The 16,064-nt window shown below is 44.2% G+C and overlaps 1 protein-coding gene and 1 non-coding gene across 5 annotated transcripts in view; one reads left to right on the top strand and one right to left on the bottom strand.

Moving 5' to 3' along the window:
* Nucleotides 1-10: 10 nt before the first annotated feature.
* Nucleotides 11-83, bottom strand: TRNAK-UUU (transfer RNA lysine (anticodon UUU)). The gene has a single exon. It is a non-coding gene; the product is annotated as a tRNA-Lys (tRNA).
* A 440-nt stretch (nt 84-523) lies between these two features.
* MDM4 (MDM4 regulator of p53) overlaps nt 524-16,064 on the top strand; it is a 30,710-nt gene continuing 15,169 nt past the window's right edge. Inside the window, exons 1-7 of one of the 4 annotated variants that reach the window (XM_072844987.1) lie at nt 524-674; nt 7,006-7,112; nt 9,876-9,950; nt 11,385-11,518; nt 11,985-12,034; nt 14,965-15,026; nt 15,793-15,889. In XM_072844987.1, coding sequence (XP_072701088.1) covers nt 7,038-7,112; nt 9,876-9,950; nt 11,385-11,518; nt 11,985-12,034; nt 14,965-15,026; nt 15,793-15,889 — 493 coding nt within the window. In that variant the 5' untranslated portion in view covers nt 524-674; nt 7,006-7,037. Of the gene's footprint in view, nt 675-4,586; nt 5,141-7,005; nt 7,113-9,875; nt 9,951-11,384; nt 11,519-11,984; nt 12,035-14,964; nt 15,027-15,792; nt 15,890-16,064 lie in introns of those variants that run through there. The other 3 variants (XM_072844988.1, XM_072844989.1, XM_072844986.1) reach the window with 3 other exon arrangements.

Below are 16,064 nucleotides of genomic sequence, written 5' to 3'. Positions count from 1 at the left end.
AAAGCACTTCCGCCCGAACAGGGACTTGAACCCTGGACCCTCAGATTAAAAGTCTGATGCTCTACCGACTGAGCTATCCGGGCTCTGCATGTAGGGGGACCGGGACGCTGCTATGAGCGCGCGCCGGCATGGGGGGAGCGCTGTGCTGGGGGCCGTGGACGGGGAGCTTCGCACCGGGCCGGCGGAAGGCACCGGAGGGCTCGTACGAGGCCGCGGAGGGGCCGCAACCCTGTACCGACCGGGTAGGGGGAGGCGTGGGAGGGCTCGCCTCGGGCTGGAGGAGCGGGGTGCAGCTCTGGACCTTATGAAGCGGTTTCGGCGTGGGGGGGGGCTTGCACCGGGCCGGGTACCGGGGGGGGTTGCACCGGGCCGGGGGGTGCTCGCGTGGGACTAGGGGGGCACGCGTGCTCCGTCTTACAGCTCGGTCCTCCACCGCGGGGGGCGGGCGCGCCCCCCGCGTAGGGATGCCGTCCTCTCTAGGAGCAGCTTCCGGGGCGCTCTATGGGGCGGGCCCGGCGCCCCCGCGGAAGCGCCCGCGCAGCCATGTTGCCTACGAGGGGAAGTGGCGGCCCGGAGTCCCGCTAAGATGGTGGAGAGGAGCACTCGGGGGGCGTAGGGGTTCCCCCCACCCCCCCGACCCTGGGCCGACCTGGGCCCCATGGAGCAGCTGTAGGGTGAGCCCGCCGCGGGAGGCCGGGGCTCGGGCGCGCAGGGCTCCGGTGCCGAGCAGGCCAGGCCAGGCCGGGGGAGCGGGGAGGGCGGCGGAGGCCGGGGTGAAGACGGCTGAGGAGCCAAGAGCGAGGTGCGGTGGGGGATGTGGAGGCCCCGGGGCCGCAGGGTTGGGGGGGGTCGGCAGAAAGCTGCCCCCCCTGCCCGGGAAGCGGTGAGCGGCTGGGCCGGCGGGAAGGGGCTGGGGGAGCGAGAGCCTCGCCCCTGCCTTCTGACAGCGAGGGGTTGTGCGTGTGCATTTACAGCCGGAGGAACAGTTAGCGTGTCTTCCCTTGAAAGCATTTCTGCTTGAAAATTATGGGCAGAAAAAAAAAAATATCAAGTGTCAAAACTAAGTTCCTGGAGAAATCATGTTTCAGTAGCGTCGTCCCGCTGAGTGCAGCAGTGCTGTGCACCATGCGCTTAGTTGTGCTGGAAGCACAGCAAGGGCTCTGTCTTCATGAAATTCTGCTCCGAGAGCTGTGCTGCTGCCATTCAGAAACAGGCTTCCAAACTTTAAGTATTATTCTAATTATATTTCCTGCTGAACACTGTGAAGGACCTCTTACTGTCATCTGACAGCTTACGGTTTGCAGTTAGCTGATGCTTTTACCATCTGTTCCAGTAATAAAAGGAGACAACAAGCGTTTCTGCATTATTGCGTCTTTTCCAGAGCACACTTTTTGCTTCCTAATCTTTTGCATACTTCATGGTTACCTGCAGCATTGAGAACTTTGGCAGCGTTTAGAGTAAATGTTTCAGAGAAATGTGATATGCCCAGACTGCAGCAGAGAGCTGACTGGGACTGTTTGTGGCCATGTGTCATCTTTCACACCATAATTTTAACCTTAAACACTGCCATGCTTTTCCAGGGCAATCCACTGCCAGAGCTGTGCAGTTTAACAGTTGGAAGTAGCTGCTCTGCTAAGTGCAGCATTACCAACAAGGAAATATTTTCAGGGAGGGATTAATAACTCAAAGATCAGATGTGTAATGTTTCACACTTATTAAACAGATGGACTTTAAAAGGTGATCCCTAGTTTCTAGGCTGATCAGTTCTGACACATCCTGTCTGGGGTAGTGTGGAATTGAGGGCTGTTACAAGAACTTGGACTTCTTTCTGCTCTGGTATTTGTTCATTTAGTGCTCTCCAGCAGCTCCCAGTTACCGCATTGCCAGCGTAGGTGGCCCTGCTCCAAGCAGGGCGGTATTGACTGTTTCTGCCAGGTAGGTCAGGAGCCGAGCACTGCCCTGCATTACACCTATTGCTGGGAGACTGCACAGGAAACATGCTGATCAAAAAGGGTTAAAATTCATATCCCAAGTGCCTGCTTCTTCAGAATTGTACTGTGGACTTTGTGTGGCACACAGACATATAATAGGACTTTGAGTGAATGCTTATATATTTAGCAGCTGGGTTAGGAGGAGAGCAGAAGCACCTAGATGTTCAGCAATACGCAGACCCATAAGTGAAACATCGCACAGCTAGTCCTGCTGAAGATGTGATTAAAATAAGGGCTTTTCTCATTTTTCACTGCTGCAAAAGAGGTGATTATTAGCTTCAGTTTGACTCATAAGTTCTAAAGTACTTGGCTCAACACTGGAGAGAAAGAACAGGACAGGAACAGTCAGCACGGTCACTTCAGGGTATTAGATAGCCCTTACCTGGTGAAGAAGCTTGTTTTCATGATCTAACTACTTCTTGCTCCATGGCCGAGTGCATTAAAATGGTGATATTGATTCCACATTCCCTTAAGAAAGTATCTGCTATTGGGAAGAGCAACCCCAAGAAAAGCCCAATTTCATCTGTTAAAATAGAGGTAAATGGAAACAAGGGTGTGCACTGTGGGGTGGAAGTGCTACCCCATTCCAGACATCACGAGCAACAAATACTGTCAGCAGCAGCTGATTTAGGGAGATTTGCAGAGCAATTTGCCAGTGTGCCTTTTTTAATTGAAAGGATCAGTTTTGTTTTTCCTCCTACTTAACATGTTTTGCAATGAAGGGAGTGTTGCATAACATTTGTATTTGTTAACTACTGACATTTATCAAAGGTTGGCTAATTTTGGTGCATTATTGGCAGACCTTTGGGGAGCAGCACACAATTTGTGGCAGATGCATCGTGTCAGCAGCGAAACTCATGTAAGGTGAAATTCAGAATTAAAATGGTTTTTGTGTTAGCAGATCTGGATTTTACTCCAGAGCAGTTACCAGAAAGGAACTCTGTAAAAATCAGTGTTTCATCTAAGTATTAAAAGTAGTAGCCCTGCCTTTTGTTGCCATAAGTAATGCATTGAAAGACTTCTCTGTAGTGAAATTGGCCATTTCTCTGGATACTTTTCCTAGCAGAGGATATTTTTCCTGATGGAATGCCAAGTCAGTATCAAAGCAATGAATTAGAGCACTTAACTGAGCACAGGACAGCAAAAATTGAAGTCAAGCCATCTATAAAGCGTGAAATCTGTTAAATCATGTAATTCACAGCCCAGTTTTCTTTCCTCCTGCTGCCACTTCCCAACCAGCAGCCCCCAAATAACCAGCCAAAACTTGCAAGGTCTCATGGAGTAAAATCGTGACAAGGCAGCACTTGTTGGGAGGTGGCAGCGGAAAGGCAACTTTGATGTTTCTTTGGCTGGCATCGTGCAGCTCTCAAAGGACATATATGAACATCTTGGGAACCCAGTGATGTGATCAGGTGAAATGTATGGCCCAGAGAAAGGTAGCAGCACTGTGACAGCATTGATGGAGCAAAAGAGGTAGTAAGATATGGTTTACAGGAAGGAATAATAGTGTTTCTGTCACAAGCCAGGTGAGATTGGTGGGCAGAAGGACTTGCAGGCATGAAAACTCACAGGGACTCACACTGATAGGGACAAACCTAATTAGCTCCGACTCAGTTATCAGATTAGTGCTTGTTTAAAGCCTCCCCTCCAGGGCTGCTCTCTACATGATACCGTACATGAGACTGCAAGTTTGTTGTCAGTAGGAATTTTGCTTTCTTTGAAAGCATGAAAAAGGATGATGCTAACTGAGGACAAGACTTAAATGTCAGACCGTAACCCACTTCTGAAGGGAGCTATTACAGAGCCCACAGACACACCGAATAGTGATGTGTAGCTTACACTTCCTGCTGTCACTTTGCACAGAAGTTAGAAACTGTATTATTTCCTTAAAAGGAGACTTAAAAAAAACCTGAACTTGAATTAGAAGTTTAGCTTTGACTTTTCAGACACTGCTATCAAGAAAAGTCCATGCACCCTATGCTTGTGCTCTCTTCTGGGTCCCTTAAAAATCTTTTGTCCCAAGCCTTTCCTTTTGCAAGCATCAAAAGCTGTGGTCTAGTGGGGTTTTGATCTCTTAAGAGAAGGAACTTTTACTCACAGAACAGGCAGACGACTTGTTCCTGTAGTGTGCATGACCATATAAAGTGTTCAAGTGGAAAAAATGGTTAGTTCATGACTCCGTTGTGATTCATGGCTTCCTCCAAGTCATTACTCTGGTCCAGTGTCGTTGTCTTATATATGTAGCTCCAAAGCTATAGAAGGGAACAGGAGTAAGTTCACTGGTGCTTGGTTCGGTTGGCTGCAAGTTAGTTTAGACACTCCCAGGGTTGTGAGGTAAAATATTTCGCATAAAATGGGTGGGAAAATAGAGTTGCAGGGGAAGGTTAAATAGGGCTTACTGAGCAAGAAGCTTCTCAGTTCTCTAGGCATTTCCACCATTTGTGTTTCTGGCCAAACTGTGTACAGAGGATGGTAATATGAGATTTTTCTGTCTTGGCAGGACAATGACTGGTGGCTGCCTCCATAAATCTTGTGGGTATATGCACAGCCTAGGCATGTTTTAGAGCTTGCATGCTTGGGAAGATAGTGTTCAGTAATCCCAAGATTAATTTCTAATTAAAGGAAGTTAGTATTACTAAGAATCAATCTTAGTAAAAATACAATTTATCTGTACAGACTGGAGGCAAGGCACTAACTTGCCTGCCTTTCTCTAATAAAACCAGTATTGAAACAGTTAAAGGGATCTTTAGTTGACTCTTATCCCAGGGGTAGCAGAGCCCTTTTCCAGGAATGCAGGTTGGAGGGGAAATCCACTACTTTCTCCTGTTTCGTCCATTTTTCACACCAACTCAAGCTCTTATCAGAAGCTGATGCATTTAGCGACTCCCTTTCCTGACTAGATGAGTTGGAGGCAGGAGCGGTTTTTGAAAGAGCGACTCAGAGCCCAGAGCATCAGCAGGACTGGGAGCCCAGCCAGGAGTGGCAGAGCTCCTGGGGAGGCTTCACCGAGCACCCTCCAGGGCTGCTGGAGTTGCTCTCCTGCACAAGGACCCGCGGACTCTTCTTGGCAGGAGCAAAGGGACTGCCTGGGAAGCTGAGGCAGCGGCTGGCCCATCCTAGTGACACTCCTTATAGCAGAGAAGTTCAAGGTTGGTACGTTAGTCTGCAGCTAGTACAAAGTACAGCTCAGCTTGTAAAGGATCCTGTGGGCAGTTTGTATTGCAATGTGCTTGGCATTATCAAGTAGAAACCTTAGTTAAACTTTAAGATGCTGATAACATGGAAGTGGTTTTAGCTGTTATAAGTCACTTACTTTGAGTTACTACCTAGATCTGGTAACTATCAATGTTATTTACTAAACTTGAACATTTGATATGCTTTAGTCGAGCTTTCCTAAATATTTAGAGATATGTTTGGTCTTTGGGAATGATTTTATTCCTGATAGTGCCTTACTTCAGAGAAATGTCATGCTATAAGAACTATCAGAAGCCTCTAACAAAGTCCTTGTAAGTCCCTTTTACTAGATGGGGCAGGGGAGGGATAGGAGTTGAATGGTTACCAGTGGTCAGTAACTTGAATTGGTGCTAAAGCTCAGATTTTTGTCATTACGAGGTTTCTGCACTGCCTGCTAGATAGATGTTCAGCCTGTTTTGTCTACATCTAAAATGTTTGGTTACATTCCTCAGGCATAAGTCTGGTTATTTTGCTAGTATTCACTTTTTAATGTAGCTAATCATACTGGCTCACATTCTTTATAACTGATGTAGTAATAACAACTTCATTTACTATATCTGGAACATTCTGTGAAAGAATTTAAATACTGCTTTGAAAGTTTTTGGCTTTGCATTTTCAAATCTAATTTAAACTACTGCACGGGTTAAAAGTTGACATTTCTTCCACATTTCACACAGTAAAAGCTTTCCCAGAGTTGCATCTATGTAGGCAAATTCAGGAGCCTATATTTTGTTCATCTCATGCTCTAGCCTTAAGTTTACCACAATGGCAGTTGCAGGGCTTGTTTCAGTATTGTCTGCAGATTGCAACCAGACTCACATTGAAGTGGAGATTTTTATTGTAACTAGGTCCAGGGACACACAGCAGTTTTACAGGTATATTGGTCTGAGCTTTAGTGCTGAGAGTAAGAGGTCAAGACTTAAGTTCCTTCTCCAGCAGGTTCAAGTTACTTTTTTTCAGCGGCTAGTTAATTTACACCATCCTTTCTCTTTAAAGTAGTTTTCAAACCTGTTGTGTGGGGTAGATTAAACTGGATTGTGCTGTGAACATGAGTCATTACAGATCATTCTGCATATGAAGCTGTGCTCTTTGGGTGGATACTGAAACTGATAGGGCTTGACAAATTCAAATAGCTGCAGGACTTCCCCTTTTGTTCCTTTCCAGGAAAGGATCATTTCACCTGCCCACCCAGTAATGCTGTTAAAACTGTAATTTATAGCCTGCATCTAGGCATTTGGGATGAAGGCTGCAGGAGCTTTAGCAGGTTTTCAGCTCTTGGGGAATGTGTTAATCATTGCCATCAGCACTGACTACTCCTTCTTTAGGGCAATCAGGGGGTTGCTGTCTTGTGAAGATTTCCATTGTGGTTCATTGTGACTCAGCTTCTATTTTTCCCCACCTCTGACTCAAGGATTTCACCACGTTAAGAGTTTGCATGGAGACTTGCAGTTCCCTTGAGCTGGCAGGTCCCCAAGTTCCTCACCATGTTGTGCCACTCCTAGAGATGGGCAGAGTCAAAGCATCTCCTCAGTGCCACAGTAAATCTGTCCCAGTTGTTCTCACATGGCTGTTTGTCAGGCACTGGGCAGGACAAAGCAGATCAGTTTGGACAGAGCAGGTGAGGGGCACAGTAACATTAGCATTATACAGCAGTCATTTAAGATATGCACGCAGGGCTAATTTTAAACACTGATTTCCTGAAGCTTCTAAGAAGTGGAAGTGGTTAAACCCAAGACCAGGTTTCTCAGCTTAACTGGTACATGAACCTTCTCATTTATAGGTTTGTGCTATAAACAGCTAATCACTGCCACAATGACATCTTCAAGCTCTGCCCAGCATCCAGCAGCTGAGAATACCCGCAGAATCACACTCGGACAAGTTAACCAGGTAATGAATTGTCTCTCCCACTTCACTGCTTTCTCCTCACTAAAGCAGTGATTTCTTCCATCAAATCAAAGCTCTCCAAGTACATTTAAGTAAGAAGAATTTAGCCTAATGGAGTAGCACTTTTATCCTTAGGAGTTGTGTTAGCTTTCGCTATCAGATCAATGCTTTATGAACATTTTAAGGGGGGGAGGGGGGAAAAAGCAGTTAAAACTGGCCATACAAGGAATTGTATAATGCATATTTTTGTGCTGGACCTGTACTTGAAGTATTCCACATACAGCATTCCTCCTAGTGCTGGACTATTTGTGACAGTTGTATTGCAGCTTTGTAACCCTGTATGCTGAACTTTGTCTAGCCAGTAATGCATCCCCGTGCTATTTTTGGAGTCAACCAAGGTACGTATTGAACATGTAGTACTCCTGTTATTGACTATTCCTAGAGTGTCCCTGGAACAAAAGGTAGTTGCAGCTGCAGGCCAAGGCCAACATGGCAGGTGTGTGGTTTGAGTATGGCTCAACACCATGTTGACAGCCAGTCAGAGAAGAGAAATCTGCAAACGCTAACAGTAGAAATCTGGTCTATAAATCAAGCAAGTTTCTCCAAGACAGGCATTCAACCCTCCCGAGCCTATTAATTGGAAAAAGTGCCTCCACAATATGAGGGGATGTGGTAGGAGTGGAAATAAGCTGATGGGAAGTTGAAAGATCCTCCCATTTAAGGCTTAATTTAGAACCCATTTGAGGCTTAATTTAGAAGCTCTGAAATGTAGCCAAGTCCTATGCAGAACTGATGTACATGCTTATTTATTCAGCTCACTCTGCATGAAAAAATAAGTAAATAGGCTCTGATATTAGTAGCAAAATATTGATTGTCAGCACTCAGTGTCCTAGGCAGTGCAGGATAAACACTTCCATTTTGGCTGTACAGTAGTAGTTAAGGGCCCATTTTTAAATGATCACGCTAACTAGGTTACTTCTTTAATCAGAAAGAGATGTACAAGAAGTTACTTCAAAATGCATTTGAGAGTGGTCATTAGAGAAATGAATGAATGTAAACACATAATTTCATCTTATTAAAAACCATATGCTGATACAAGCACTTATTTCAGTTGTGCTGAGCTTTTTCCTAGTGAAAAAGATGTTCTTGAGAAAGAGACTTGGGGCTGGACACAAGCTGTTCTGTTTGAGCTTGAAAATGCATTTAACAAACATAATAATGAGAAAACAGGCAGACCAGACACATTCACAGAGGAGATGATTTTTTTTTTTTTACAATATTAGAAAACAGTGGAACAAATACCTTGCCAAGATACTGTCAGATAGCTGAATGACAAATTACATTCGTGACAAGCAACCAGAACCTGCTCTTACCTTGTGCAGGAAAATGGTGCTGCAGCTCAGGCTGTCTCTTGAGGAGATGTTGCAGGACTGCAGGCAGGCTCTCATCCCTGGGAAAGGGGAGGGGGGGGTGGCAATTGCATTTATATGGGCAGAAAGGAGGGGTGGGTATGAGACACAGGTGAACCCACCTAACATTGATAGGTAAAGGCCTTTACCTGCCATGGATTACAAGCCTTGAGAAGGCATAAGCCTTGTCAAAGCAATGAACATCGTGTGTGGAGGACTGGACTGTGTCCTGTGACAGATTGAAATATCTTGCTATATTAGCATCTGATAGACAAGGAGAACAGAGGGAGAGATTCAGTGTGGGAAACGTGTGTCAGGATACAGTATTGTACACAATTGTGTAGCATTCAGAGAACAGGGAGGGCTTTCTGACATTTTTAGGGAACACAAGGCATCATGTGGTGGCACTCTCCTAGGAATTGTTAAAATTCTAGTGGAGTAGATGAAGTAGCAACGTAGGGGGGAAGTAGCTATTTAAAACTTGCTGCTGTTTTATATAGCATCATCTGTCTCATCTGCTACTCAAAGCTGCTTGGGTGTGTGGGTGAAACCTAAAGAGGTTGTGGAGCAGTTGCACTGTTCCCAGAGTGCTTTATATTTTAGATAATAAATATTTTGGTTGATGAGTGAGTTCCACAGAAAATACAGGTTCTGAGCCTTGGTGTTAATTAACCACACCTTGTGTTTAATGTGTTTAATATTATTATGTGCCTATTCATGGATTCTAAGAAATACATACCCCCTAAGGTCTGTACAGAGCAGACCCGATTTGTTCACTGCACTAATTGAAAAAATTCAGGCATGCTGCTCTTGAAGTGGCAATCTAAATGCACCATCACTGCTCCTAAATATATGACTCACTACATTTGGTTAGTCACTGCCTAGGACTCCATACCAAGGGTCTGAGTTTCCAGTCTTCCCTCACAGGATGAATGACATCAAAGTTAATGGGACAATGCGAGTGATTAAAGCCTTTAGAGCTGGCTGCCCAAATTCCTCGGGTTTTTTTGTCTTGCACTTGAGTCAGAATGATTGTGCTGATTTCCAGTCCTTTCTTTTCCAGTCTTTTCCAGACTTTTTAAGCATTTGTCCGTACAGATTACTTGTAAAAAAGAATACCAGCCTTCAGCAGGTTAGCCTGAGGCAAGCGGTGTTTCCCCATGACCTCCAACTCATACCACGACCTCCAACTCATACCATGGTTGTCAGCTCTGTGCTTGGTGTGGGTCTTACACAGGTTAACTTGGGCAACTTGGGTTTGTTAGCTGTGATATGCAGGTGTGCAGGGTGACGTGCTTTCTCTCAGCAGGGCACTGCTTCGTGTCATTCGAACAAAACTCTGTGCTTTGTGTTTTAGCTGCGACCCAAACTGCCGCTTCTGAAGATTCTGCAGGCTGCAGGCGCTCAAGGTGAAATCTTCACGCTGAAGGAGGTGGGCTCAGTTTCTAGGCACTGAAACTGTGTCTGTCCCTGGTTGTTTGGGATATGGCTTTTTGTGGGGAAGGGATGGAACTGGCTACGAATTTTTCTGTACTTTTAAGCCCTATCTGCAAAATAGGGATACCTGTAGGGCTGTTGTGATTTGGTTGATCGTCAGTTGTCATGAGAGCCCCCAGAGGAATTGAAATAGGAGTGTGAAATATTAAATAAAAGTATTTATCCTGGAAAATCAGAAACCTCTTTAGAGAAAGGAGAGATGGGATAGTCACATTCCTGAGAGCATGTAGGAGATTCTGTTCAATTGTCTTGCTCAGTGCATGGGAGCCTTAAAAACTGAATTCTAGGTGATATTTTTCTTTAACTTTCCTTTGAAATGGCTTGTCAGCTAAACCTAAGAGACCCTGTGAATTCATTTATTTTAAGATTAAAATGCAATATGTGTACAAGATTAAAAAAATGACACTGACTGTGATTAACAAGAGTATCCTGTCTGCAAAGAATTAAATGCAGTGGTTTTCATTATGAATGTGTCAAATATTCCTGCAGAGTCCTGTGACTTATTTTAAACACTTATGCATTTAAATAACTTATTTAGCGTCCAAACATTTTTGCAAAAACAAATTGAATGGTTTAAATGGGGGGAGTTGAGTATTAAATGGAGGTTACTTGTATAGATTAACATTGTAACTCAGTTAAGTCAATTTTTTCTGCAGGGAATGGAGTACTATTAGCAACTGTTTGGTGACAGTATCATTCAGGAGGGTCACTTTGGTCAGTAATGGGAGGTGGAACCTGCATATATTATGCTTAAAGCATTTTGCTTTCTCCTCTTGTACTCTGGGTTCCTCACTGTAGCTGGCAGTGTCCGCTAGCTCTCAGGATGTTTCCTCTCCATCCTTCTTTGCGATACTAATGCACTTATTTTTGCGTCTTGCAAACTGTCTCCTGAGGGACAGCACTGTAACTTGTGGTCATCCTTTAGTAGTAGCTTGTTCTTTTAACTGGGGATACCTTCTGCCTCCTCCCCACCCATTTCCTTCTCTTCTTTACTCTGGGTTGAACAGCAGCAGTCTCCATCTGCAGCTCTCACGGAGGGAGACTGCCCAAATAAAAGTGTTATCACCCATGTCGTGTTTTGTTTTAATGTGAGGTAGCAGAGTGACTTCTGTTTATCCGTCTTCAACTCAGTTTTCCTTCTTGTCAGGGGTTAATAGTGACAAACCTTATAGCAATATGGTAAAGCATAACTTTCCCTTGGTTGCGAGGCACCGACGAATTGCAGATGGGCATAATAAGCAGGTACTGTTTGACTCACACTGTATAGGGTAGCAGGAGGCAAGTATCATAAACTAAAGCAAATTTCCAGGGTCTTTGGTGGTTTGGTTTCAACTGCAGATATGGCTAATGGTATGTTATGTATCCACAGGTTATGCATTACCTAGGACAGTATATAATGGTGAGGCAGCTATACGACAAAAGACAGCAGCACATGGTCTATTGTGGAGGAGATCAGCTAGGAGAACTGCTGGGACTGGAGAGCTTCTCTGTAAAAGATCCAAGGTAGGAAAAAGTGACTTTTAATGTATGTTGTGTTATAGAAGTTGCTGAGACAGGAGACTCTTGGTGACACTGTTTCTGTTCACTGTTGCATAAACCTCCATGAATACCAAGTGCCCAGATCAGTGGCTTATTGCTAATGCATTTGACAAGTTTGAGTTTAGCTCCTTTGTTTTGAAGAGGCAGTTCTGAATGGTTCAGGCAGTGAGCTGCTTGAGGTGACATCCTTTCCCCCTTTTATTTCTGCATCTTCTCAGGCCCTGGATCTCAGACTTAAGCTAAAATCTGCATCCTTCAGTTAAGTTCTGAGCTAGACTTCTCTGTAGCAAGGATTTAGGAGTGGCAAAAAACCCCCACTGCATTTTCCAGTGTCTCTCTGGATAATAAAAGAGAATTTCTGTCCCTAGTTTATAAGGGTAATGCTGTTTGGTTTTGTGAGTATACTCAACTGTCTCCTTCTTTCCCACAGCCCAGTCTATGACATGTTGAAACGGAACCTGACTTCTGCTGCAATGGCAGGTAGGTTTGTCACAGTATGGGCAAGTATATTCAATATAGTGTTGATGTAACTTGGGTAAGTAATGATATTCAGAAAAGAGAAATGTTTCTGAAGTTGGAACAAACTGGTAATGAAGGCTTTGACAAGACAATCTCTTTGAGTATGTGTCTTTTCTGTGTGTCCACCATCAGTAGCTGTGATGTGAAATCAGTTAGCTGTGTGAATAACATGGCTGCCTATAACCAGTGGCCAAACCATGGAGCAGCAGACACACTCTGTCTGGAAGCACGCTGACAGAGCTAAATAGTGTGGATGTACAAATCAGCGTGGCTGAAGTATCGCACCCAAATCATTACTGATTTCTCAGTCTTTTCTCAGTTTCATAGCATGCTGCAACTTCTCACTCTCACCTCGTTTTATACTTTCATGGTCTTGAGACTGAATATAAGAGTGCTGGAAGCTCAGCCTAGTTCTGCAAGCCAAAGAGGTCTGGACTTTAATCAAACACTTGAACCTTTAAAGGTCATTGTTACTTTCCCAGCTCATAAGAGAAATCAAATCTATCTACATCAAAAGTCCTTCAGTTGTAAATTTGAATTTATTCTTAAATTAATCTTAGCTGATGGCTTCCTTGCAGCCAGTTTCCATTGTACGGCTGGTAATCTTCATTTGAAAAAAAACTTCTGATGAAACTACAAGTGTGCAAATCATGAGGGAGCTGCACCAGGAGAGTTGTGGAGTCTTGTGCCGTACTTCCTGGGGTCTCTAAGCAGTTAATACGGACTTAGTTCTTCATGAGGGCTTAGTCTATTTTTGCACACGTAGATAAAAGCTTGTGCAAATTTAGAAGCTGAGAAAACATGGCCCTAAACTGCTTAGTTCTCTGCTTTGAGCCATGTATTGGTGCTGCCGAGGTCCCCCTCCTTTCTCTATTTATATAGAAGAATCTTCCTAAGTGGACTCTCGTCTAAACACGTTACCTACAGAATAACTGTGTGAGTGCTGTTTCTCTTGCTGGTGATGCCCTGGCCTCTTCCCTATAGGCAGTGTATGTGGAGAGCAAAGGATCCCAGCGAAACACTCTCTCCTCTGCTGCCCTGTCCCCTTCTTGGTGTGTGTGCATGTGTCTGTGTGTGTGTGGCTGGGTGTGCGTGTATGGTCCAGTCATGGTGTAACTATTTTTAAACCTGCCAAAGGAAACACTGTTCCTTTAGGGAGATGATCACTGAGTTATACCACCGTGTCTGCTTGTGTATGTGTGTGACTGTAAAACGAAACAAGCTTGGCAGACCAGACCTTTGACAAATACGTAGGAAGGATGACTTTAGGTATTGTTTTTCCTTCATCGCAACACGGGAATAACTAGAAGTGCCATAGGGCTTAAAGTGGTCTTCATGTTTCATGTTTTGTAATAGCTGCTTGTATTCATTAGCCAAATCAGTGCTTATCAGCACATCATTTTGCAGATTAGCTCGGCCACTTCTTTTAAGTACACTTGTAGGAAGAAAAGTGACTGCAGTACATCTTGATAATAAAGGCTAAGCTCTTAGATAATGCTTTATCAGATGGTGTCCTTACTTGGCTAGCTTTCACTGCGTGTGACTCACATGAGGTGTATTTAGGAATACCTCACTTTACGGACATTTTGTATAGTATATGTTGGCTTCAAAAAAGGAAGCCTTCCAATAAGTGGAGTGTCTTTTTACTCAGTGTTTAAGGCTAGTTTGCATTATTTATGAAGTGTTAGAAGGATAAGTCTTCACCTCTTCTAATGCCCCTGTAGAGCCAAAGCAATTATGGATGAGCCAACTGGCTTCTGTTTTCCTTCAGGTATTAAATAATCAGTGACTGCAGAAGCTGTAGGGTGATGCAAGGGAAGAAAGGAAAGCTGAATTAATGCATGGAGAGCAAAGTATATGGGATAGAGCTATGTCATTTTGTGGTCCTGTGTTTTGGCCCGTTTTATGGACCACTTTGTCGTCCGCTTTTCTGCCTGTAGCAGCAGTTTTCAGTGTCTTCATATCAGTGCCATGATTCATGGTGTGAATCGGACTGTTCATGTCTGCCTGGCATTCAGCAGGGAATTTCTCTGCAAAATTGAAAGGGGAGCAAGGAGGAGCCATCCTTGCATCTTTTGTTCTCTAGCAAGTCATTCTGTTTAAAGGGTAGACTTCTTAAGTGCAGCTCTCCTATTATGTAGAAAGATTTCTGTTAATTTGATTGTTCTTGCTATTTAGGTTGGCCTTTTAATTAACTCTTAGAGCCAACATAATTGTCTGGATTAAATTGTGTTATGGAGGTGTACACAGTTACCCAGGAAAGAGCTTGCTGTGCTTGGAATTTTCCCATCTTTAGTCTAGTCATTGTTCTTCATGCCCACACCCTTTAAGAAAGACATTTTTCCTGTCTCAGCATAAGCTGAAAGAGATGGTATCCTTGGGTATTTATAAAAATCTTACTCTTCTATGTTCACCTTCTTCAGCATGGATCTGATCCAGCCTTCAAGTGAGAGTCCCCACCCTCTGCTGTTGCTTTGGGTTTCTGCCTCCATGCAAACCTCTTGTGTAAAGGACCTAGACCTTGTGATGGGAGGACAGCCTGTAGGAAAAATAGTTTTTCACATTGCGAAGAAGGTTCTTACACGCTGTATAAGGTTCTTATACAAAGGTTCTGACACAGGTTTCATCAAGCTTCATCTCTGAGGAGGCAGAGACTCTCTATTCCATAGGCTAATGCCTTCATATGTACCTGGCAAAGCCTAGGGAATACTGGAGTAGTGCCTCTCTAAGAAATGGCCAGCTCTCTAAGGAAGAAAGGGTTCTGTTTCTCTTAAAGGGTTACTTAGAGGTCTGCCAAGCCTGGCTCGTTGGTTGCTTGCTGAAGACTCTCTGTGTTGTGAGAATGGTTATTACCAGGGAAGGTTTTTTCTTTTGTTTTACCTGCCATCTAGATGCTGCACAGAATCTCGCAAAGGAACAGAGCGTCGATAAGCCAAGCCAAGACCAGCTGAAGGTAAACCCACTGCCTGGTGGTTTCTTTTGTTGTACAGAGTGCCCCTTCTCTGTACCTGTGCATGGTGGACTGCCAGAACTTTGTGCTGCTTGGCTGCCAGGTCCTCACCTTCCTGAAAAGTTCTTGGAGTCCACAGAGCAGGGACAGAGTGACCCTTCTCTGTTCTCTTCATAACAGAGTACCAGTCTCTGAGCGCGTTTCTCTGGGGTGTAGCACTTCTAGTCCTCAGTTCCTCCAGCGTGCTCTGTATTTTCCTGTCTTTCCCCCCTCTCTCCCATCCCCTCTCTGAGTAGGAATTGCCAAATAATTAAGCTTTCTAAAATGTGTGAACAAGTTTTGTGTTTAGTAGGATTGTTTTCAGAAGCTTTCAGGCAGAATCTGAAACCTAGGAAAAATCTTTGCACATTCAAACTTGTTTCCAGGTATATTTTGGGAATAAGGTGATCTGATCTGGGAGGTGTCTGTTCACATTGGGGACCAGAGAGTCACAAAGATCACAGTATTACTGCATTAAAGATGGCAACTTTTGGACTTTTGCCGATCTTAAGGTTTTTCCTAGGTTGCAAGTATATTGTTTGTGCTGATTACAGATGCATTAGCCTTCTTAAAGGGTTAATAGTGTGTAGTTTTTGTTCAGAAACTTTTATTTCTCTTCATAACTTCTTGGTCTTGTACTGCAGCTGGTGACTCGGAATGGAAGTGCTACATCCCCTTGTCCCTATAAGCTCTGATGGACTAACATCTGTTTTTTCCTTCCTTCATGCAGTTTAGCCGGCAAGAAGGTTCTGACACTGGCATCGTGGAGGGTGAAACCAATGCTTCTGCTTTGTCTACCTCAGAGCAAAAATGTGAGAATTACGAAGGTGAGTGCCAGCTTTTCTGCAGTAACACAATGTGTATAAGCTCTTCTGCTCCTTCTCCAGTGTGACACATTGAGCTCTGCATCAGCAAAATGCTGGAGGAGGGTGTTGGGAGACTAATAAAAACCTGTTGTGGAATATAATCTTTAAAAATCATCGTTTTATGCTAAAGATTGAG

The sequence above is a fragment of the Ciconia boyciana genome, chromosome 23 (genome assembly GCF_034638445.1).
Source record: "Ciconia boyciana chromosome 23, ASM3463844v1, whole genome shotgun sequence".
In the NCBI taxonomy this organism is placed as follows: Eukaryota; Metazoa; Chordata; class Aves; order Ciconiiformes; family Ciconiidae; genus Ciconia; species Ciconia boyciana.
This window is presented reverse-complemented; position numbering and strand designations above follow the sequence as displayed.